This window comes from Amblyomma maculatum, unplaced genomic scaffold (assembly GCF_055883805.1).
Source record: "Amblyomma maculatum isolate TAMU_Amacu unplaced genomic scaffold, ASM5588380v1 scaffold_13, whole genome shotgun sequence".
NCBI classification, from domain to species: Eukaryota; Metazoa; Arthropoda; class Arachnida; order Ixodida; family Ixodidae; genus Amblyomma; species Amblyomma maculatum.
The window spans coordinates 13,661,601-13,684,606 of record NW_028146738.1 but is presented as its reverse complement, the minus strand read 5'-3'; the positions used below and the strand labels follow the sequence as shown (position 1 = coordinate 13,684,606).

The 23,006-nt window shown below is 44.1% G+C and overlaps 2 protein-coding genes and 1 long non-coding RNA gene across 8 annotated transcripts in view; 1 reads left to right on the top strand and 2 right to left on the bottom strand.

Annotated features, from left to right (window-relative positions):
• The window catches only part of Sardh (Sarcosine dehydrogenase), a 99,482-nt gene extending 98,641 nt beyond the window's left edge, over positions 1–841 (bottom strand). The window contains exon 1 of one of the 2 annotated variants that reach the window (XM_084586018.1): positions 450–841. The gene's annotated coding sequence lies outside the window, so the exon portion shown is untranslated. Of the gene's footprint in view, positions 1–309 lie in introns of both variants that reach the window. The other variant, XM_084586016.1, reaches the window with a different exon arrangement.
• On the top strand, positions 14–1,198 carry LOC146172229 (uncharacterized). The gene is made up of 2 exons (XR_014702578.1): positions 14–169; positions 981–1,198. It is a non-coding gene; the product is annotated as an uncharacterized LOC146172229 (long non-coding RNA).
• Positions 978–22,933, bottom strand: Hel25E (ATP-dependent RNA helicase 25E). 5 transcript variants are annotated; one of them, XM_084586026.1, is made up of 10 exons: positions 22,869–22,887; positions 22,752–22,810; positions 22,258–22,525; positions 21,990–22,117; positions 18,012–18,288; positions 4,296–4,414; positions 2,767–3,008; positions 2,052–2,196; positions 1,834–1,981; positions 978–1,476 (listed from the first exon to the last, which is right to left on the bottom strand). In XM_084586026.1, the coding sequence occupies exons 2-10, from the start codon at positions 22,773–22,775 to the stop codon at positions 1,463–1,465; spliced, it is 1,365 nt and encodes a 454-aa protein (XP_084442152.1). In that variant the 5' UTR covers positions 22,776–22,810; positions 22,869–22,887; the 3' UTR covers positions 978–1,462. The 5 variants fall into 5 exon arrangements, with proteins under 5 accessions (XP_084442152.1, XP_084442150.1, XP_084442153.1 ...); XM_084586024.1 differs by lacking the exon at positions 22,752–22,810 and having other exon boundaries at positions 22,869–22,933; XM_084586027.1 differs by lacking the exon at positions 22,752–22,810 and having other exon boundaries at positions 22,820–22,907.
• Between the last annotated feature and the right edge of the window lie 73 nt (positions 22,934–23,006).

Sequence of the window (23,006 nt, the reverse complement as noted above, 5' to 3'; positions counted from 1 at the left end):
CCCAAAGCAAAGGACCATGGGAATTGAACCATTGTTGAGAGCTTGCAAAACGAAACAACCTTTCGTTTCGAGGCATTCTTTCTAGCAGTAAAAACTGCAGCCGGATGTCAACAGCGCATTGCAAAACTGCTGCAGGTGCTTCTTCAAGGCTTCAGACTACCCTCTGCAGGTCGGTAGCCAATATTCCTATTACACTCGTACACTACGTAGTACATAACGGCGCAAACTTTGCACGCCCGGTTTGCATAACGCACCCGTTACTTCTTGAATGTCGTAGGCCATAAAGAACACTAGCACGGCCGCGCTCACCTCAATGAAGGATAATGTCGTCTTTCGCCGAAATGTCGTTTATAAGCTTCAACTCGCTTCGCTGGCGAGGCTTCGCCATCTGGCCGATCACATGACATGAAAACAGAAGTGTAAAAAAGAATCCAGCGGGACGTACGTACTTCACAAAGCAGATAAGAGTTCGTTGATACGGATATCCAAGACCTTGCTCGGTTAAGTGGAACTGAGGCCAAAAACAGCAACGATGAAACGGCGAAGGACAGGAGAGCTAAGTTGCCCACAGCTAAATACGTCTCATCATGGAGTACCCAATGCAATCGGTGCATGCACTTATACTGCGTTGCAGCCACTGTCGAATGCGGCAGTAATAGCGTGTAACCTACGAAGCCCCCCAACTGGTCCGTTAACCCTTACCCCGCCAAGCTTTAGCCGTCGCGACCGATTATGCACGACCGCCACACGCACGCTCCAACGTCCTACATACCATTGGGGTTAACGTGCGTCGTTATATTGGTGTAACCACTGTTGAACCGCGTGCCTCATTCTGCAAAGGCCTGTATTGGACTTATTGCGCCGTATTATCGCTGCAAGATATTCCCCCTTCCGCCCCGCACACAAAGCTTTTTCGAGCTTAACGTACGCCTATGATCAAGTGGAGTCAATGGCCTTTACTGTAAATTTTGTACGTGCAGGCATGGACAAGGAAAATGTGGAAGAACCAATCCTTCGAGAAAATACGAAAAGTGCAGTCACCGCGTGCCCTACACGCAAGTTCAAGGACAAGACCAAGCCTGAATCTGCAACAGCTGGAGAGCACGATGCCAAGGGAATGGGCAATGCAACTCCGAAGTGACCCAGAAAGCCACACATAATCTGCGATATTACATCCAATAAATAAACGCGCTAACAATGCTGCTCGTTTTTTTCACACAAAAAAAATTCACACCAGACCAAGCTTTTATTCACGAACTATTCAGTAGATGACAAAAGAAAATGAAATGATGAGAAAAAAAAATAATGAGAAAAAATAACAAAAAAAACTTGAGATGGCATGAAGGAAATCTTCGCTCTGTCTCAAACAAAAAGATTTTTTAAATGGCATGAAGAGGACTATTGAGGTGGTACAGCTTTCTTGGCGGCTTCTTGATGCACGTCTTGCGTTTCTGCCGGATTGTCAGCGGCCTTCAACTGTAATAGAAAAACTTATGTGAGAACCACTTCACCATAGCACTTTTCTCCAATACGGAACTAGCCTCACAATGCACAGATTTTATGGGTTCCCCTGTTTGCTGGTCAGGTTTGACCAAAGATGAAAAAGGAATTAATTGTGCGCATTTAGACGGTTCTGAAGTGAGTAGTAAGGTTGGATTACATAACGGCCAAAAGTGGCTCGCGCTGAGGGACGCCGTAGTGGAGGGCACCAGAAAGTTCAACTATCACTGACATCACACAGTACACTGGTACCTCGCTTTTTACCTCCCATCGTTCGAAAGCAGCCCCATGGCCAGGATTTGTAATCTGAACCCAGATGTGCAACAAACATACTGTATGAAGAGATGTCGATTTCATCTGGCAGCTCCGAGATGTTCACGTCAAATCTGTCTTGCACTTCATTCAGGGTTTTAGCATCTGTCTCATCAGACACAAAAGTCACCGCCAGCCCTTTTGTGCCAAAACGGCCAGCTCGAGCAACCTGAAACATGAAGTGACCAAATAAGTCTTCAGCAAGACTGCCCTAGAGGCTCTCGAAAAAAAATACCAACCCTGTGAAGGTAGGTGTCTGAATCCTCGGGCATGTCATAGTTGAACACAATGTTCACTCGTTCTATGTCCATTCCACGACCAAACAGGTTGGTGGCTACAAGAATCCTCTTCTGAAAGTCCTTGAACTGTTGATAGCGTGACAACCTGCATCAATGATTAGTATTCAAAGGAAACAAAAAAAAAGTTTGAGAATTTGCAGTATTTCCTCTTTAACACAACTGCAAACGTGTAAAAGCGTTTCTTCCGTTTCCAGTTATGGCACAGACAGCCTTTGCATATAACCAAACAAACCTTGAAATCTTGACTTGCAATTCAACTAAACAAAACAAAGCCACTCTTTTGGAAAGCTATAGTGGCATTTAATTTGTGCATCTATCAATTATTAATATTATAGATACTGCAATGCAAAATATTTCAGGACGTTTTGCACAAATGGCATTGTTCATATACTGCTAGCTGCAGTATTTTTGTGGCAAGGCTATCTTTTTACATGTGCAACATCACATTGCAGTAAATACATTGCAATAACTTCGTCCTCAATATTGGACAAGGGGCATTTGCAGCTAGCAAGTGGCTAGAAGAGTTCGAGGGCCTTGATTTTAGCATGCCTCCGCTTTCCTCTTCTTTCTCCTCTCGCATAGGTCAGGCATCTCTCTTACAGCTTATATGCTCTGGTACAAGGCCACAAAACTCCTCTAAATGTGTGACACCAACCTCTCTTCCTGAGTCATGGCTCGATGAATAGCAATGGCAGGAAAGTTTTGCTCAACCAAGAGTTGGGCAAGGGCCATGCAGCGTTGCACTGTCTTGACAAAGATGACTACTTGGTTGAACTCGAGGAGGTCAAGCAGCTCAAACAGCTTGCGGTTCTTTTCGTTGTCCTTCAGCTTCACGTAGTACTGCTGCAGGCCGTGCAGGGTCAGCTTTGCCTCATCATCCACATACACCTCCATGGGCTGCACAGGAAAGAGTGCTAACTTAGAAACCAACTTAGATGCTAGCAGACTGCTTTGCATGCACCAATGGAACCCAGGAGGCAAAATGCATGTGTGAAGTAAGCTTCAGCCATAATTTATAATTAATAACCCCTTAAAAGACTCCACCCTTTGAGTGACAAGCACCATCAACACGGGTAAACAAGTAATCTGAATTTTGAAAATGCTATACCAGCCTGCACAGATGACTGAAGTAGCATGCATTTTTTCTGCGCCTAGCAATATCACTCTAACGTTAAAAATCATGCCCAGAAGCTGTGCTAATGTAGTGCGGATAAGCCTCGGCAAGGATCAGTGGTGTCATTTTTACCTAGAAATGTGGTGCGTGCAATAGCTTACAAATTACAAAAAGAAAAAGAATAATAATAAAAAAAATCCAACACCAAGAAAAAAATCACAAAATCAGAGCTGCCCATTCCCAACTGCTTAACACGCCCTCCTGGGATACCATCCACCCAGAACACGAGTCCTCCAGTGCAGTCCGGGACGGTGCAGCCACAGCCAGCCACCAGCACAGCTCCAGAGCACGGAGATTGCAGCACAGCCAGGAGGCCTCAGACACGCAAGCTTTCCGCCGTTGAGATGCCACGATGTCTTCATGATCAAAATGTCCTGGCACACAGCACTTGGGGACGCACGCGTAGTGGCCGACAGTCCACATGTGCACAACGATGCCATGCCCAGCGAAGGCCTCACACTATCCCAGCATTTCTCCCGACACGTTCGCGACAAGTGAACGGTGATTTTGCGATGACGAAGGGGGCAGTGGGACCTACCCTGTGATGACGTTCCAAGGACGGACCTGCTAGCTATCCTGAGAGGCAACACCCGTAAAGAGGACAGGTGGCGCTTGCAGGGTTGAGCAGCGACTGGGGTGCAGGGGGGACACGACGGCTCCACATGGACGAACGCATTGCTTGCTCCTCTTTCCCAAACATGACCATGAGATAAGCTCAGCCTGGCTCTCCAACAAGGTGCTCTCGTATAAGTACTGGTTTTCTAGCTTGGTGTTTCACGAGACTTCATTTCCTCAGCAACAGCAAAAAAATCTGACTAAACCCAATCACGCCTGGCTCCTCTAGCATAACCTTGCTAACCACTGCAACCTCGGATGTGCTCTGCCTCACAAGCTAACGAATGCGCAAGACAACGCTGGCCCACTTTGCAGAAGGACCGCCTTGCAGCAGCAGACCCAGCGGTGTGTTGATAGAAGGATGGGGAGGAATGGTGTGTGGAGGGGGTAATTACGTCTTGCATGAACTTGAGGCAAACAGGTCTGATTTCCTTGCTCAGAGTCGCGCTGAACATCATGACCTGCTTTTCATGAGGAGTGCTGCGAAAAATCTCCTGGACGTCTCGACGCATGTCTGGAAATGAAATGAGCAGACAATTAGCAGCCAGACACAGGCTGTCAGAACACAGATGGTGCACCACTCAATAGCACAGCTTTAGTTCCACAATAGGATAAAAACCAGTTTAAGCAATCAGCGTAGGACAGAAACACAGGGACATACACCAATGACACTTAAAGGGTTCAGTTTAACACTTGAGCACTCATCTCGTCTACTTCAGTTTAATGTGCAGGCCTTGTTGAAAGCAGCAGCCCTCCAAACAAGCTACACACGACACCACAATGCGAGAAGTACAAGATCGCAACAAACATACACACACACAAAAAACGTTCTGGTTTAGTTTAGTAGTAGACTGGGATTTGGCTTGCACAGAACTCCAATATCTAAAACTGGCTTATTCTACCAAATGCTGCCATCAAAAACACTGGAATCAAGAGGGCAAAGATCCCAAAGTGCAGTAAGCAATTGATAGATCTCTTGTTCCAATACAAACGGCTCTGTCAAGCATCTGCTCCTCGGCATCAACCAAAGTAAACAGCCACACTGCTTAAAGCAGGGTCTGGAAGAAAGGATATGGCAGAATAACATTTCCTAATCTGGGCGTTTCTTTCGGGTCATTATCGTAAACAGCTTTTTGACAAACATGCAGACATTTCACAAGGTTACCATACATCCTAGAAAAAATTCCTATTGAAATTATTCTGTTGATCGTAAACACCAGTCCAAAATAAAGGGGGGGTAATATGCCCAAATTTAATACATATACTAAAAGAATTCTAGACTGCACTGGATCACTGAAGTGCGATGACGTGGAAACCTTTGAAACGCCACTGATTCCTGCTGTACTGCATCTGCTTCTGTATGCTGCGTGGCGCAGCTTTAGAGGAAGTGTCAAATGAAAGGCGTAGCACGGACACCTGGCAGGGTTAGCTTCGTACATGTGTGAATCACCTGGTGAAATCATCACTCATGGCCGATGACTTCGCAATTTTGAGATATCCCGCGAAATCTCGCAAAGTGTGACACTTCTGCCCCTTGTGCGCACAAGGGGCAGATGGACACCCAGGAGCTGTCTTTATAAAGCTTTTCGCCTTAGTATCACATTTAAAGGGCAACTCCGGTGGTTTTTTCATCATTTTGTGCTTTTAGTTGAATTACATTCCTTGGCATGTCCTGACTCCAACACAAAAAGCAGTTTTTCGAAATTCCGATTAGAAGTATTTTTAAAAATGAAAAACAGCAAATCGAAACCGAAACTGCTTTCGTGGCCAGAAACGACGTCCCCGGTGACGAAATGGTGACGTCACACTCAGTATTAGAAAAACACTCGGACGTGCGTTGGATGGTGAAAATAAAGTATGGAAATCATGACGCACTGCATAAAATGTCTGAAGTAGTTCAATATAAGGCTCACAATTTCATAATCACGCGGGAAGTAGTACAGTAACGCCGGTATACTGTTTGTGACGTCAGAGATTCACTGTTGCCTGCAGAAATACTCTCAACTTAAGCCATGAAAACGGCATATTTTAAAGTCGTGTTGCGCGTGACCAGATTATCGTACGGCGCCCAAATTTTGTAGAATGTGCCAGGACGGAGAGGAGAACCTATAGTAAAATTTTTACTAGAATATTAGAATGTCAAAAAACCTCCGGAGTTGCCTTTTAAAGTTTGGTTTAGTGTGGTTTAAAAGGGTTTATTGTTCCCAAGGAACTCTGACTATGAGGGACACCGAAGTGGAGGGCTCCAGCAATTTAGAGCACCTGGGAACAGTTCCTTAACCTACACAGACATCAGCAAGTACATAGCGCCCTGCTTTTCACCTCCACCACAAAGCGGCTGCCGCAGCCAGGATTCGATCGGGTGTCCTTGAGTTCAGCAGTCGAGCACAGTAATCAGAGCCACGTGGCAGGGCTCACTAAAAAACGCAGGCGATAGTCACATGGCGGCTGCAGTCCCAAGTGGGCAGTATCGCCTAGAGCGTTAAAACCATAGCCTCGAAATGAATGTCTGCCGTGGGACCACATCAACAGTTTGAATGATCAAGATTTACAAATAAACTGTGGTCGAACTAATGATCTTTCACTTAGTTGTGGTCACACAAAACAGGGAGGAGGCAGCCACAGCAGCACCCATGGTGCCAATTTGTTTTCACGCAGTTTCACCTTTTCTTGCTGTGCTGGAAACAACGCAGCGCGGCTCCATGGCTAAGTGTGCTATCTTTACAGTTTTTTACATACCCTCCTTTTGCCCTTGCTTCTGTTGGCACGCTTCTTTCTTCCCGGGTAGAAAAATCCCTTACTTTGCTATTCAAGTTAACAAGACAAGAACCAAAACAGAAAGATTGACAGCATATAAAAGATTACAAGTAGCGGTATGCATCCATGTCGCTGTTCCAATTGTAACTCTCAATCACACGAAGACTAGCAGCTCCTGAATTTCAAGCACCAACCTGAAGAGTTTCGCCTTGGCAACCTTTCACGAGTGTTCTTAGCACTATGTTTGTAGAGAAGGGACAGGAAAAACAGAATACTCGTGCAACAAGCGAATGATATACTTTGCAGAAAAATTTACGAGGTGCTGTCTAGCGAAGAAAACCTAATTCAGCACGGTCAGCTAAAATTAATGGAGGGAAGAACATGCATGTCCCACTTGAAGACAATAGTGCCTAATAAATTTAACTTCATTAGTGAAACAGTGCTACAATTTTTTTTTTTGGAAACACACACATCCCACAATCTTTAGCAGTAGATGATGTGAATGTAGTCATGGAGCAACAGCCATTCAAATTGGCTGTAACATGATTGCTCATAAAAGTAGCTTTCGCCGAGGTCATTATGGGGCATTAGACCAGCTAGCCACCACTAGCAGAAATTCCTGAATGGCAGCTCCTGTTGGTCATTGCCACTCGTGATGGCAAACCGGTGGCAGAGCCATGCAGGCAAAGCTGAAATTAGATCACCAGATAGCCAATGCTAGTCTTTTAACTCATGGGGTTTGTTACCCAAGAACACCGACAAGAACAGTGAAGGATACGAAAAGGATCCTTATGAATAGAACCCTAGTGGAGGTGTGAGAACTCCATGCAGTAGCCGCTCACGAAGTAGAACAGTATATACACATGGTCGGTGGGCCTAACAAATGTAGCAAGGTAAGTACTGTTCCTAAAAATTCGCCGCGCAAACTACGTTCGCTAGCTTTCACTGCTCAAACTGTTACAGCAGCCCGTCCTCTAGAAATCATTCAAAGATAAAAAGCAGATCGAAAGCTGCCCTGCAATGCTTACTTCACGACCCTCGCATCTGTACTACACTAATCGTAATCGGGCTTGTAGTCTTTAGCTGACCCGACCAGGCGCAGAAGTTCGTCATTTCTGGCTGAACGGTTGAAAAGCTTTTTTCCTTCAGACAGGTACCAGAACGCAAAAGCTCTGAAATGCCAATGTGCACTACTTGTCTTCTGTTTCGCAGATGCAGCCACACATACCAGGATGGCAAATGTTCCCAACTTAAGTCTCTAGATGCTGCCACCTACACAAAATGGCATCGCCCATGGTAATTTCAGCAATGACTAAATAAAAGAAAATTCAGGCTTTGAAGCAGACACTGTATTCAGTCAATTAGTGCCTTCTGTCAATTTCAGCAGAACTGAGGATGAAATGAATGCGAGGACCCCATGCCCAGTGCAGCAGTACTTTGGGCATGAAGTGTACAGAATTTCATGCACATTTCCTTTGTTTTATCGCAACCTCTGTAAGTTCTGTTTAAGATAAGTCAACTACAGTTTAAATTAATGAGCTCTCACTGTGCAGTCTAACTCAATATAATGAATTAGTGTTAGGAGTGAAATTTACTATATCAGACATTAATTTTTAAAATATGAGCACAAGCAAACAAGTCTGCTAAATGCAACGAAGCAAAAAAGGCTCCAATATGGACAACACAAAAGGGCAAAAATATGTGATTTCTTTATTAGATGCCTTTCATACCATGTTGGAGGGCAAAAATGGTCCCCCAAGTAGGGACATTGCCCACACGCCCAGATTTATTCATAACTACACAACCTTAACCATAGGCCTCTGCCCTGTTTAGAGCCCACTCTTCTCTTTCCAGTCCTCTTGTCATTACTCGCATCTCTAGGAATTAGCTTAATAACGATTTCTTTGTCAGTTCAGGTACCCGCCACTGATACGGTGACAAAGCTAACATTCCAATGTTTGTTACAGTGCCTTTAGAGCACATGTTTCAATCGGCACTTTGATCTTCTGCATTCCATTCAAGATTGTTAACATACTAGGTACAGTTAAATCTCATTATAACGAAGTCTGTAAAATATGCAGTTTACTTCTTTTAGGGGGAACACAGGTAAAAAATGGGCGAAAAATTATTTCGAGAAAAACGCATTTTTGGAATGTTTGTACCTTTGAGCACAAGCCTTCAAAATATGAACACTGAATTTGGTCAGGAAATAGGATAAAATCCACTTTTGAAACGCTACGTGAGCCTCGAAGTGGCCGAAAAGGAGTGAAAATTGTTCGAACTTCCTCCGCGCGCCGCAGGTGAAGCAGCCAGCTTGGACTTGTTTTGAAGCTTATTACTCTGTGCGCATTTTGCGGCATCTCCAAATGACTGCGCTCAAGCAGAACGACCGCCGCCGCGGGTTTTCCAAAAGTAGTTTCCGGTCCGCTGATTGCCTGGAGCGGCCACTCGCAAAGCGAGCCCCTCATTTAGCACTTCCCACTGGCCAGCGCGACTGACTTGTCATTTCTTTTTCTTTTTTTAGGTTCGCCGTCGCGGCTGCTGCTTTGCACGTTTCATGCTTTTAGCCATTTAATCAATTAATCTCGCGGCCAGCGCTGGTCTTTAGCGTAGCACGGTGGACATAGCCGTATCAAGAGTATTAAAAATGAAAGTGCCTAGGAGTGCATGTCGAAGAATGAGTACGGTACGGCGGCGCGCTGCCAGGATCGCATGTCCCACCCAAAGCGCAGTGTTCTCGGCCTAGCTGCAGCACGTCCGGCGGCATATAATCATTTGCGAGCAGTTCCGAGGCATCCACGACAGCATCGATAGATTGCACTGTTCAGCTGATACTCATGGTCCCCAACACACGACCACTTCAATGCTTTTTTTTTATCACGTCGCTTCAGACGACAGGCGAGCCTGACACTGCGCGGTTGCCCGCGTTTCTCAGCCGCAAATCCCGCGGACAATTTTTTTTTTTTTTAGCAGATTGCCCAAGAATTGCGTCACTGCGCTCAAGGGGTGTGGAAGTTTGAGATTTAGCTCCATGCACTGTACAGTAAAGTAGCAAAGTTTCATTCTGGAACATTAGCCAATTTATTAGGTCATTCTAGTGTGTCGCTGTGTTATAGCCTTAAACTTTGTGCAAGTTTATTAATATTGCAAGACTGTTTTATCGTAGATTTTGAATATTTGCCTAGAAGGGCACTGCCACAGGCATATGAAGTGGTAAATGAAGCTTCTCATGCTGCTTCTAGTGGAGATATATTTAGACTTTGTGGCAAGCTTCTGCCAGCATTTGGGGAGGGTACTGTTAATGTTTAGTATATAGCCTTTATCATAAAGAACAAAGCCTCACGACTCCATTTATATTAGCATAGCTGCAGTGTAGCAAAAAGTTAAATGTCTCAAATTGCAAATGAGTTTTTCTCAGTGCTGTTTCTGGACATTGCACTCAGCTTAACTGTGCCTTTTCTCTACATTCTCATTGAGTGACAATGACAAATTTAGCATCACTGCAGCCATATTGAAAAGGTCAGGGGGTGATCCAATATATTGACATCACTCTATCGAGATTTTACAAATTACCATTAAAATAATATTTCCATGTACAAACATTATGCCGATTTCCTAATGGCGTACACTACCTTGGCCATGGGTAATGGTGATAGCTTCAGTTTTAGCTGACATATTCAAAATCCAAAGACAGTTTTGGAAATGGGAAGAGCATGCCATTTTTGGTGAGAAATATCACAGCGAGGCTACTGATCGTTATGTGGTGAAACTTCAAATGCAGTTTTCTCAGATTCATATTTTTGGTCGATCTCTACAGTCTTACGCAGGGTTTTGATAACTCCTTTTTAGTTCACACAAATAACTGGTATCGTTTTATTCAGAGAGAAATCAGGTAACCGATGACATTTCTAATTTTTTAGTTTAGGCAATGGATGAATATGAATTTGAGATTAGCTTAATGAGTTCGTGTCAAATAATGCAGCCTTTTACTCTCAACATAATATGAGTATGACGTGCCCTTAGAGGAAAATGACGGATATCATCGGGTATGGAAAGTCATTGGCTATCAATCCATGCAATTAAAAGCAACGAAATGCAATGAGAAAGTTCATTAAAGCTGCGTAATAAATTCACAAATTATGCTCTGGACTTTGTTAGATAACTTTTGATCTAAGACTACCAGCTCAATTATGATTACATTTTTGAAATCGGGAGAGAAATCCATATTTGTGTGCAAAGTTTCGAGAGATTCTAGTCACAACTAAAGAAGTTAAGTTTTAGGACCCTCGTCCCCCCTTAAATTAAATTTCGCAACATTCAAATTTGTCACCATATATGTATGAACCCCCAGAACATTTCACAGGCAAAGCCTTGATTTGCAGTGAAATTTGGCGTAACCAACATTGCTTGATTGGGACGCGTATGCATATTATTGGGTTCACCATCATCACCGCCCACCTGATCCCCATCACATCGCTGATTCAATGCCGCGTTCGGCCGTCACAACCGCTGGCAGCAGCGGGCCATGCTGGCTTTTTCGCCTCGCTTTCTCAAAATCTGCGACAGAACAGTGCCCTCCATCATACCCGATGAACTGAAACCCATTTCAAGACAGGGTGTCCAGCAAATCACTATTTTCAATATCACCGACTTTTCCAGGTTTATTCCAATTATTTCAGTTCTAATTCCCTGACGAGTGAAGAGGCTAAAAAATGTAGCTGCTTATGATAGTAAGCATAGACGAGTAATTCACAACAAAAAGCTATCAATCATATTCTGCAATTTACAATAGTGAAAAGGCTGCCATTAGTGTTATTCCTGCTTCTTGTCGCGTACTACTCCCATGCAGCGCTTCCGCATATTTTATTGAGTGCCCACCTCACACGCGTATTGGGTCTTCTATTGTGGCAGCTCAGTCATGTGCCATACCGCACCTTGCCTTGTGACGCGCGCCTTGCTTCACGCCAGCTTAAAATGTGGTGTGACATTTTCCCTGACTTGGCAAAATTTTTGTTGGTTTCCCTGACATTTCCCCGGTGTATAGAATTTCTCTGACCATTCCCGGTTGCTAGACCTCCTGCAGAATGATCGTCGCTTTGTGTCTTAGTGGAAAGCGAGGTTGTCAGGTGGATGGGTGTGCCTACCCTTCTCGTTCTTGGGTAAACACTGCAGCACATGTCCCATTGAGTACAGGCCCACACCACATTCAGCACCCAGTTCGGGCAGGATTGCGACAGATTGCTGCCAGAGCCACACTTGGTCTTGCTGGCTGCGTGCTGCGCAGATGCTCGTGCCGCCTAGTGGCGATTGCGAACCTCACTCGTGTACTGCCCCAGATGACGCAGCAGGTGGCGAGCTCTGCCACCATACACTTTTCATCGGTCCCCCGAGCAGCGCTGCCTACACATATGCACTCCGATGCACGCTTCAATACACGTTCGGCTCAAACTTTAGCACTCGCAGTATAATTTATCAGATGCTGGTTCAATATCGAAGCAGCAACGAAATTTGGTCGCATTAGAAGTGTGATAAAATTTATTTCACTATACTGAGGCTAAATTTACAAGGCGTTCTATGAACATGAAGTTATGAAAACTAAAATGATTTGTTACACTGAGGTTTTACTACAACAACAAAATCAACAGCAACATCCACTTTCCGCACCCACTCTCCACCCATCATTTTTGTTGCTGCGCCTTAATCGTGTGGCATGTGAACCTTGCTTCATCATACAGATAGAACTGCCATGGAAATGAAGCATAGACCAACGAAACAGATTTCGTTTTGTTTCATCCAATAGTTTTCCATACCTGTGCTCGATAGAACGAGATTCACCTGTATCAAAGTCAAGCAATTTGAATTTGCAGCCAATACGAAGCATGCTTCAGTGGTTCTTTCCCATGTCCAACCATGAACATTTGATGCTTACCAAGTTCACAGGAAGTGCACCAGACCACCTGTTAGCGTACGTATAAATTACCTCCAAATTTCTGCCACATAAGAAATGAGACCAAATGGACTGCCAATGTGTGCTCCACAAGATAGCCAAACTGTGCCTTACCATTGCAAAGATTGATTATGATATCAAGCAATTCAGTAAGATCTCAAATATAAGACTAGTGCATTAAAAATGTGTTTACATAATAATCAGCCATTCCTAACTTGAAACTGCGTGAATGTATGCTCCCATGCTAGCTTGTGGAGTTAGCATGTATGCTTCAATCATTCCCTGCTTCACGATGTGGCAGTTCCCACACATAAGCATTACCTTAAACCAACCACTTGACTCGGACCGCCATGATGCAGTATGCCAAGTTCCTGTTTTAGATCCCAGCTTATGCAATAATTAATGGCCAATTTCGGCCAAAATGCACAACCCAATGATGAGAAGGCAGAGAAAAAAACAAAATGACTTGTGCTAGTTCAGCGTAATTCACTCCTCTCAACAGCACTACCCTAACTTGTAGCATCACTCGCCAGCTGTGACCTTTAAAAATGCCGTAGGGCACTGAGAAATGCACTTCACTCACAGTACAGAGGCGGCACATAGTGTGACACCACGTAAACACGACAGAAAATCATAAACAGTTTCTCTATGATCTACTCGATACTAGAGCATTGCGCCATTTTCCCCCCTCAGTGTTCGTGCACCCGTCGTTCGACATCTGTAAAGTAAATTATGTATACCGGGTCATGTGGTGTCAGAATATTAAATTATATACAATTGAATTTTTTTAAGCTTTCTGTAATTTATGGAGGTGTTTTAGAGCCTTGCTTTAGCTGTATACATTCTGATCCAGACCTGTCATGTAGGAACATATTTCCCTGCAGGCTTTTGCTGAAACCTCAAGAGCATTGCCTACCATTTTTCTGCCTAAATGTCCAGTGTTAAGTGCGCGTTTGAAGCGCCCTGATTGTGGGCAGAACAAACGAACAAATGGAAAGACTGCGATGTTTGCACGTGTGCGTGCAAACAGAGCGGTTGTGGCAGACGCTTTCCTGTAAACGGTCCGAACTTGGGAGGAGGTCTGCGGACTGGCGCTGCACGGACAGCCAGTGTTGCCAACTGTAAAGCGCTGCTCCCGAGAGGAAACCCGATCCTCCCTCAACCACCCCCAGCCGTGCCAGCGAGTGGTTTTCCATAAGCTCGACGGGAGCTTGAGACTGCTGTTACGGTGACGGGGGAAGAGGAGAACCCGAAAAGGGGAGCGACGCGGCGAACTAGAGACTAGTTTCGGGTGCCATGATGAGAGGCCGCACCCTGACAGAAGTAGTTGTGCTGCAATGTGTATATAGTTGTAAATAAATTCTGTATTCCACATATATATTGATTGGTCCATGTAATCAGAAGAGGAAGTGAAATTTGAAGGAAACAAGAAGAAAAGAAGAACCTAATATTTAAGCCGAAGACACTTTTTCTTTAATATTTGACTTAGAGCTATAAAACTCTGGTTAATAATTCAGTTTTTTATGCTGATTTCAAATCTGCAATTAGGTTTATTGTAAGTTGCATAGTTTTTGTTCGGTTCAGTGACAGTGAGTAAAATATACTCTTTTGCCCCCCTTCTTTGTCATACTAAACTTCCATAAACACACATCGTTGATGGCTCATTTTGATCCATATAAACTGTAGAGTGCCAAAAACTAATAATAAAGTACATATTAATTATGCTAATGACGTGAAAAATTTGAACCTGGCAAGTCTACATCGTCAAGACACCACCATGTGGTAATTTTTTTTTTGTAAATATTTGATCAGTATTTATTCTTGGAAGAGATAATGGCACTCCTCATACCTCAGAGAAAATGTGTGCAAAATTTCATTCAGATATGAGCATCAGAAGTACCAAAAACATGAAGGGCAAACGCTGAAAATTGCCCAAAATTGCATTTCGAGAAAAATGCATTTGAAGTTAAAATTGCATGTTTATTTAAAAAACAGAGCTTCAATTCCGATCAAACTTTGGTTCAAAAGAAGAAAATTGTCCATAAAGCAGCCACTGGCACTAGAAACTTCCTGCAGCATATGTCGCTCCCTCATGACCCTTGCGAGTGGACTCCGACATGCGCTTTTTTTCTTCAGTGTGCGGCGATTTGCGTTCGCTTCCGCAGTCAGCTTCAAGGACATTTGTTTCTGCATTGTTATTTCTCTGGACGTGCCAAGCTATGATGCATTGGCTTGTGGAGTCCAATAATTGAGGAAAATCGCACTATCTGCTCATATCCAATTCCTATAAAACAGGCCGCCACAGCAGCTTTGACGTTGACGACGAAGCTTTCATCCGAGCTCCCGCTGTCAATCTCTGCTCGCATCCCTGCACACCATAACTCGCCGCAATCAGTATGTTGTGGAAAGCACACATTGCGGGCAGGCAGAGTTCTCACAGAGTACAAGAAACGAAGCGAGTCTGCGCTTTGCGGCCGGTTCCCGAATACTGGAAGTCCTGAACGCTGGCTTGGGCAAATCGCGCCGCGCACAAGAACGTTCACCGCTGCCAAGTCAGTAACTACAGATGACGCCTCATCGCAGGCTATTTCCTCACCTTAGAAATGCCCAATCTTTTTTTACGAGGCACTCAGACAATCTAACGCCGCTTCAAATTCCTCGGAGGCATCTGAAACGCTGGAGGGATCAGCGTCGGTTCCACTAGGCCTAACTGCCACAGGTCGAGTTGTCACTGGACGAGCCTTCTCATTCGATTTTCGCCAACGACCTCTATATTTGTGAACAGAACGGTATTTCACTCCTCGGTGACTGCGCCGGTTCAATTGTGCTTCATCCATGACGAAGATAAAGTTGCCGAACGATCGTCACTCAGAAACGCACCTCGAAATAGCAGTCTACCAACGTTTGTCCGACCCTCATTTACTGGCTCGGTGTAGTGGCAAAAAGACACAGAACGCTGCCGAAAGTCTTCATTCAGTGATTTGGACATTGATATCAAAGCAGCAGCATGCCTCCCTCTTCACTGTAGAAGCAGCAGTATACGAGGCAGTTGCTAGGTACAATGCAGGCAACTTGCGAGCCTATACCGAGCTTTGCACTACACTGGGCGTAAAACCTGGTGCCCTTGCCCTTCGGAGGGCTGCGGAAAAAGACCAACAGCGAGCCAAAAAATCATCTCGTGTGCATGAACTCAAAGGGCAGAGACCCAAAAAGTCACGTGTAACCAAAGACAGTGAAAACTACAGTCCTGGTTCCTTTTGAGAGTCGTGAACTGCTCCGAAAACTTTGAGAGCAGTTTTCTCAAAAGTGTGTTTTGGGCATTCTGTTTTGTTTGTGGAGAGGGTAGCGTGGGAATGCCTGGACCAATTTTGATTCTGTTTGTTTTTATGTATTCCCTGAAGTGTGCTTGAGGGTATGACAGTCTTCAATATCTGGTTGAGGGCTTAGTTTTTTTTTTCTACAGCTAATTTTTGAATGACAAGTTCTGCCACAATTAGTGAAGATGAACATGATGTTCTGTGTAAAAAAAAAATAAAGGGTTTAAAAAAATTTTGGAACTGTTGTACCCTGTAGGGCTCTTTTAAGCAAAGATTAAAACTGAAGGCAGCTCCCTGGCATGTTGCATTACAGTGCCAGGTTTTCCACCAGCGGCACACATGCAACATTTTGTAACTTGAAAACTATTCAAGGTATCATAATGAAACTCCATATTTCTTTATTTAAGGCACTTTTGAGTGTGGCTACCAAATTTCATTGCTCTAGGTCAAAGAACAAAAAAGTTAGCTCTGATCGCCACCTCCCCCCTCAAATGAATTTGCAGTGTACAGAAATTTGCCCAAGATTGCTTGTTTATACGTTTTACATCCAAAGTTGCTCAGGCTTTGAGGGACATGTGACCCAAAAGACCATGAAAAAAAAAAATTTATAGGTTCACACTACCATGGCTTACAAATGACAATTACTGAACAATATGGTTGCAAATTACTACAGCGAAATCTCGTTACTACGAACACCATATTAACGAATTTTTAAGAATCCCTGGCAGATTTGCTGTTTTCAATGTAAAACTATTTCAGAATTACGAATTTCAAAGTAGCGTATACTTCAGAATAACGAACGTATTTTATTTCTTCTGTAATTTTGGAACATTAGTATTTCGAATTCGGCTAAAATTAACAGCGCCGCAGCTTGCAACTCTCGTGTGAAACAAACTGCCGTTTCTGTGTGTATGGTCCGTGGGCTGTAGCTATCATAATCAGCACATCTAGTACCAGCTCCTAGCGCCACCATGAAGCTATGATTCATTACGCAGTAGCCAGCAGGCCTAGCCACCTGCGTTTTTTTCTTGTCTGTCATTCGCGGATCGGTCGTTTGTGCGTGCTGGAAGTTGTTTTTTTTTATGCCGCGGATTATCCTATTGCGAAGTGCCAAGAAGATATGAACGCAGCCGCTTTCACTGCAAGAAATCGACGCAAGGAAAAAGCAATTCGGCCTCTACAGACAGGTAGCATTGCGCCATCGACTGCAGCAATCATTTTGAAAGACTGAAACAAGATTTTCAAACTTCAGGGAGCATTGAAGATGAGGTCATATCGTTTTTTTTTTTTTAATTTTTTGCACATGGACAAAGTTTGTACTTTCATCGCTTGGTGCAATCACGCATGAGACGAGATGTTCTGCAAAGTGGAAGGTGTATGTGCTTAGTGGTGTAATGTAGTGCACGGTCATGTTTGCTGTACGCGACAGAAGAAAATAATTTCTTCAAATAAATCAGCTTTGGATTTAGTGCAACATTTTCATTTGAGGTTTTGCTTGTCTACACACGTGCCCACTGCCAAGGTACGTCATTTGCAAACCTAGGTTTGACCATTGACTTATAATCGCAGATATTTCATTACAACAATATTTCAAAATAACGAATGATTTTTGCGGTCCCGTGGGACTCGTTATATCGAGATTTGACTGTACTCACTATCGAAATACTTTTATAAATGAAACTGTTCTAGGCAACTATGTTCCAAATGGTCAATCAACAATGCAGAGGCCACACAATGCTGGTTGTTCATTTGGCACAGTTGTCGCACTCACCAAACTATAGCAAGGCTGAACAGATGTGATTTACCCACAAATAACTTGCACCCTGACGAGTTGCTACACTGCCACATGACTTCATGCTGATGCACAAGGCCCAGTAGTAACATTTCATACTGTCATACAACCAACATCTACACCCAGTGATGAGACAGTTCACTGCAAAAGAAAAACTCATTGTTTCAATGTCTAAATAACTAACAAAGGAACAGCCCACCATGAATGTAACATTTCATGCCTGTCATAAAGACAAATACAGCAACCACCGTGCTACACTTTTTTTAGAACAAATGGCAACAAAGAAAAGGGTACAAACCAAGTTGCTCGAGCATCTTGTCACACTCGTCCAGAACGAAGTGCTTGATGTGCTTCAGCTGCAGCTTGCGTGACCGAACGAGGGCCAGGACTCTGCCAGGTGTGCCCACCACCACATGCGGACAACTGCTTCTCAGCACCTTCTCGTCATTGGTAATGTTCATACCGCCAAAGAACACGCCCACACGCACCGACGGCAGGTACTTGGAGAACCTCTCGTACTCCTTAGAAATCTGAAAGGCCAGCTCTCGAGTGTGGCACATCACCAGAACCGACACCTGCACAGGCAAAACAGACATCACCAAAGGCTATCTCTGGCAAGTCTGGAGGCTATTTTACGTGTCCAGCCAGCATTGAATGATGCGTGGGAAAACATGCAGGCAAATTATGATCAAAACAGGACAGAGGCAGCCACACAGGGCGCGCAAAATTTTACTCTTAAACCTTTTGAGGCTAACAAGGATAAAAACATACTGCAAGGTTTGTTATGAAAAAGTGAGCACCAAACTAACTATTCTACTTCAAAAGGCTTCAAGCTATGACTTTTGCCTACTGCTAGTCACAAGTTTGCCAACACCCAAGACCACCAGTGAGTAGCCAGAAACATTTCTCTGGGTGCTATATAGACACCGTGCAGAAACCCAGGGGGCAGCACTTGCGGCGAACAGGCAGCGCCACGAGTGAGCGCCGGAACAGTTTGATAGGGAGACTCGAGGCAGCCTGGGCAGGACGCACGCTTGAAAAAGACGGCCTGCGCAGCGAAATGGTCGCAGTTTCAGCCAGCTCGAGCGACGTAGCGAAGCACAAATAATGAGAGAGCCACACGACACAAGACGGCAAGACAGGGATGAGCCCTGGCCAACCGTTGGGCGTTCAATTCTAGGCTGGAAACGCTAAACGGAAGACAACAGGAGAAGTGCGTGCAGTTGGAAAAGGCCGAGCAAGAAACGAAGGCGGTGGGGGAACGGGGAGCGTAAAAAACATGGTAAAAATGTAGAAAAATACAAAACACATTTGTAGCGAACGCCCCTCCTCCCAAGAGTGGTATAGCTTTGCAAAGGCCAGCTCGAACACCCAAGCTGGGGTGGCTGAGAAAAAAAAAAAGCTGTGGGGAATCGAGCGGCCGAGAAAGATGGAACGAGTGTGGGAGAAGGATAGGAATGAATAAGCTGGAGTCAAAGGAGAAAAAAAAAAAGCTTCAAAAAAAAAAAAAAAAGCGACAAGCCTGAAAACTCGAGAACGCGACTACCAGGGCCTGAAAATGCCACAGGCATTTCTATTACGCAGACGGCTTTTGTAGAGCTTTAGCTGTTTTCTGGTGAGGCGGCTGCCACTTTTCTCGACGATAAAGGAAAGGATGGCCGATGGCACACGGTCGCTGATACAGCGACACAGCTATGAGAATGGAAACTCCCTTGCAGCACGGCATAACAAACATCTACAGTTTCTAGTACACATGCATGTCTTCCTCTCCGTCACACATCAGAATTGTAGCATGCAGTTTTCTTCGTCAGAATGTCCTGCCTCATTCAGACTTGAATGCGCTTTCTTTTGTTTTTTTTTTAACGATCCTTATTGCCTTTATAACAGTACTTCCAATCCTATGCCACAAAATTCAGTTTTGACAGGGGAAGGTAACAGGTGGCAGCCAGCCGCTTAACAACTTGTTTGGAGCAGGATGGCATGTAATAAATGCAAGGTCTGTTCAGAGCGTCCACGAATAAGTAAAAAAAAAATAAGTAAATAACATTTAGCTTTACTTTTTTTACTATAGCCTCGATCCAACAGTATGGCATGAGAAACAGCTCATATCATTCGAGGTTCAAGAGCTCAGTAGACATCGAAATGTCATTAAAACAACTAAATAAATAAAACGTACAGAATGGCAGAAAGAGGAGGGCGAAGTGGACAGCGAAGGATGGCGAGGGGAAAAAAAAAAACAGGCTGGGGGATGGACAAAGGAAACTGCCCAAGAGAAGGACAGCAGCAGCATAAGCGTGAAAGGAAAGGGTGTGGAAAGAAAAAAAAAAGGAACGAGCTGAGAGGGAGGAAAAAATAAGGAAAGCAAGCAAGCAATAAAAAAAAAAGCCAAGCTAAATTCGCGAAACTAAGCGCAAGACATAGTAAATGCACAATTAAAACGCTCCATTCCCGATAATTACTCTGCATTATACTGGTGCTTATGCAAGCTATCCTAGACAGGGAAATAGACCACAGAACAGCTTAAATAAAAATTATGCAATGAACAACTGCATCCACGAGCGCGGCCCACTGGGCGCGCACGGCGGTCCCAGTAGCGCCAATGCCTATGAGTTGCCCAATTTCTTTAAATACTTTTTTTTTTGCAGGTTGAGAAAGGATGCTGATGCAGGTGAAGGTAGTGTGTCCTCTTTCGGGAAAAATGCTTCGCCGTAATACCCGGACATTATTGCCAGCTCACTGCTCGTTGGAAGGTAGCGATCCAAACGTGACTGTAAAGCTTATTTGGCGACGTGAAAAGTATTTCATCAGGCCAGTGAAAATGAGTGCAAAACAGCAGCAACCCAACTACTGCAACCTAGCAATTCATTCGTGACCATAGAATGCTGCAAATCGAAAGAATGAACGGTGAATGCGCCCCACGCACAGCAGATCCGCTGCGTCTCCACTGCACGGCCCTGTGCACATCTCCCTACCAAACTGTTCTTCCCGCCGCGAGTTACACCTGCACAGTGCCTATATCATCAATCGAAACAACTGAGCAAAAGAAAAGTTTTAGTGGCATGTTCTTGTTAACGATGCGTAAGCCATTCATATATATCAATCACCATACGGTTTCAGTTTTGAGCTGTTAAATAATGTATAAATGAATTCTCTTTCCTCCCTAGTTTTGGTTTCAGCAGCCAAGAGATGGCTGTGACATCACAATCAAGCCAAGGTCGCGAGGCATGAAAAAAGAACAGCCATATAATTGACAACCTATTTTTGAGATTCTTGTTTCTGAGGCAGTCAAGGCTGCATTGCAGTGAATTCAAACAGAGTAATGATTATATCACTTTTTTAATTCCTCACACGACCTGGACTTGACAACCTACAGCCATCACTTGACTCTTGAAACCAAATAGGTGAGAAAGAGTGGATTATAAATTAATCAGTGGTTGTAGGCAAATATCACACGGTGATTTGTGTACAATGTCTTGCACTAACACAAAGGATAAAACACGAACCCAAAACTTGGGTCACTATACACCCTTAATCACAGCAATGCCGCAGCTAGACAAATTTGTTCAAGAAATGCAACTATCAATACCCCGACAATGTCAAAAATGCTATGCTCGGGAGAAACACTAGGAGCAGTTTAACCTGAACAAAGCAAAAACATTTGTGCCAGAAGTGCGTAGCATAACATCAACCCTTTTTAAACTGACTCATCTCATATTCTAAAAACAACAAACTGCCAGTTCAGTGAGACTATCATGTATATCCTGTTCAGCAATGACAGACAACACAAATTGAATGCACTGCCTATGAAACTCATTTGCATAACAGAGAAGCTCAATGGAACGAAGAAGTCCTACACAGATCACACTTGAACAAGCACTAGTGCCCCAAGGAAACTCGCCCAGGCTGTGCAAGACTGGACTGACCTAAATTTAACATCGTTTCCAGACATATCAAGCGAAGTCCTTGGTGGCAAGTTCCAAAGACCATTCTTGCTAAATGGACAAGCAGAATGTGAGTAAAGTATTGCATAATTCGGCAGCATTCTGCCGACTAAAAGTATTCGAAATAAGGTGCTCTACACAGTTTAAAGTATGGCACAATCACTAATAACAGATGCATGCAAAGCACGAACCACGTTTGCATTTCTACGCTTTCAAATACAGACACAAAGCCGAAAAAAAAAACTGCATGCAGTATATTACTGTGTTTAGCGACATACAATACAGAACATAACGCGCGTCCGCGTTCTACGCCTAATGCACACAACCGTTCTTACTTGGCCTTCAACAGGATCAAGTTGTTGCAGAGTAGCCAAGACGAACACAGCAGTTTTTCCCATGCCAGATTTGGCCTGACAAAGAATGTCCATGCCAAGGATTGCCTGAGGTATACACTCATGTTGCACTGCAAAAAAAAAGCGGGAAAATGGGAATGGGTGGGTAACAATAGAGTTATCACCTTCCAGGGCTCGTGCAGCGAAAAATATTCAACCGTACTTCACGGCTTCAGAGTGAGAATTTAAAGCAAACGAAGAATGCATTTACCTTCGGAAGGGTGTTCGAAACCGCAGTCCACAATGGCACGAAGAAGCTCGGGCTTCAGGAGAAAATCGCGAAATCCCGAGCTGTGAATTGACACGTAGCCTCCTGCAGGCTTCTTTATTTCGGGGATGGTTTCCCCTGGGGTCTGCTCTTGATCATCCTCGTCCTCGTAGTCTAGCAAGTCGTTATCAGCCATAATACTTTTTGGATCGTCTGGTTCGGTGTCTGGTTCGTACACTATTACTTGCGGATCGTCTTCGTCGTCGTCTTCCTGCGCGAATAGAACAAGGCAACAATGAGAACACAAATATGCATTTTCTCACACACACAGGCAAACAATCCCAACGCGACACAATAAAAGACTCGAAGAGAGTGAGCCCTGTCTCTCACACTTGCGTTTCATTTCAGAAAACGCAAACAGCACCTCCAGCGGTATCGGCGGTTTTTTTTGTTTGTTTCTGTTCGCTGCAACAAGCCGACATCGACACATAGCTTACCACGTATACTTCCTGATAATACATGTGGATAGGAGGCCACGAGACTTGTACGGAAGAATCTGAAATACCTTACATGAAAACCAACACCAAGTTCGAGAGGATTCTTGCGATACTCACAACACAGACGCAACCGCGTTCAACGACTGCAATATGGCGCGAGCAGGAGTCCCTAGGCATGATGGGAACACAAACACGCATAAATATATTAAAAATAAAATATTAAACATTACTTTTTAAAATAAAAAAACATTGCAC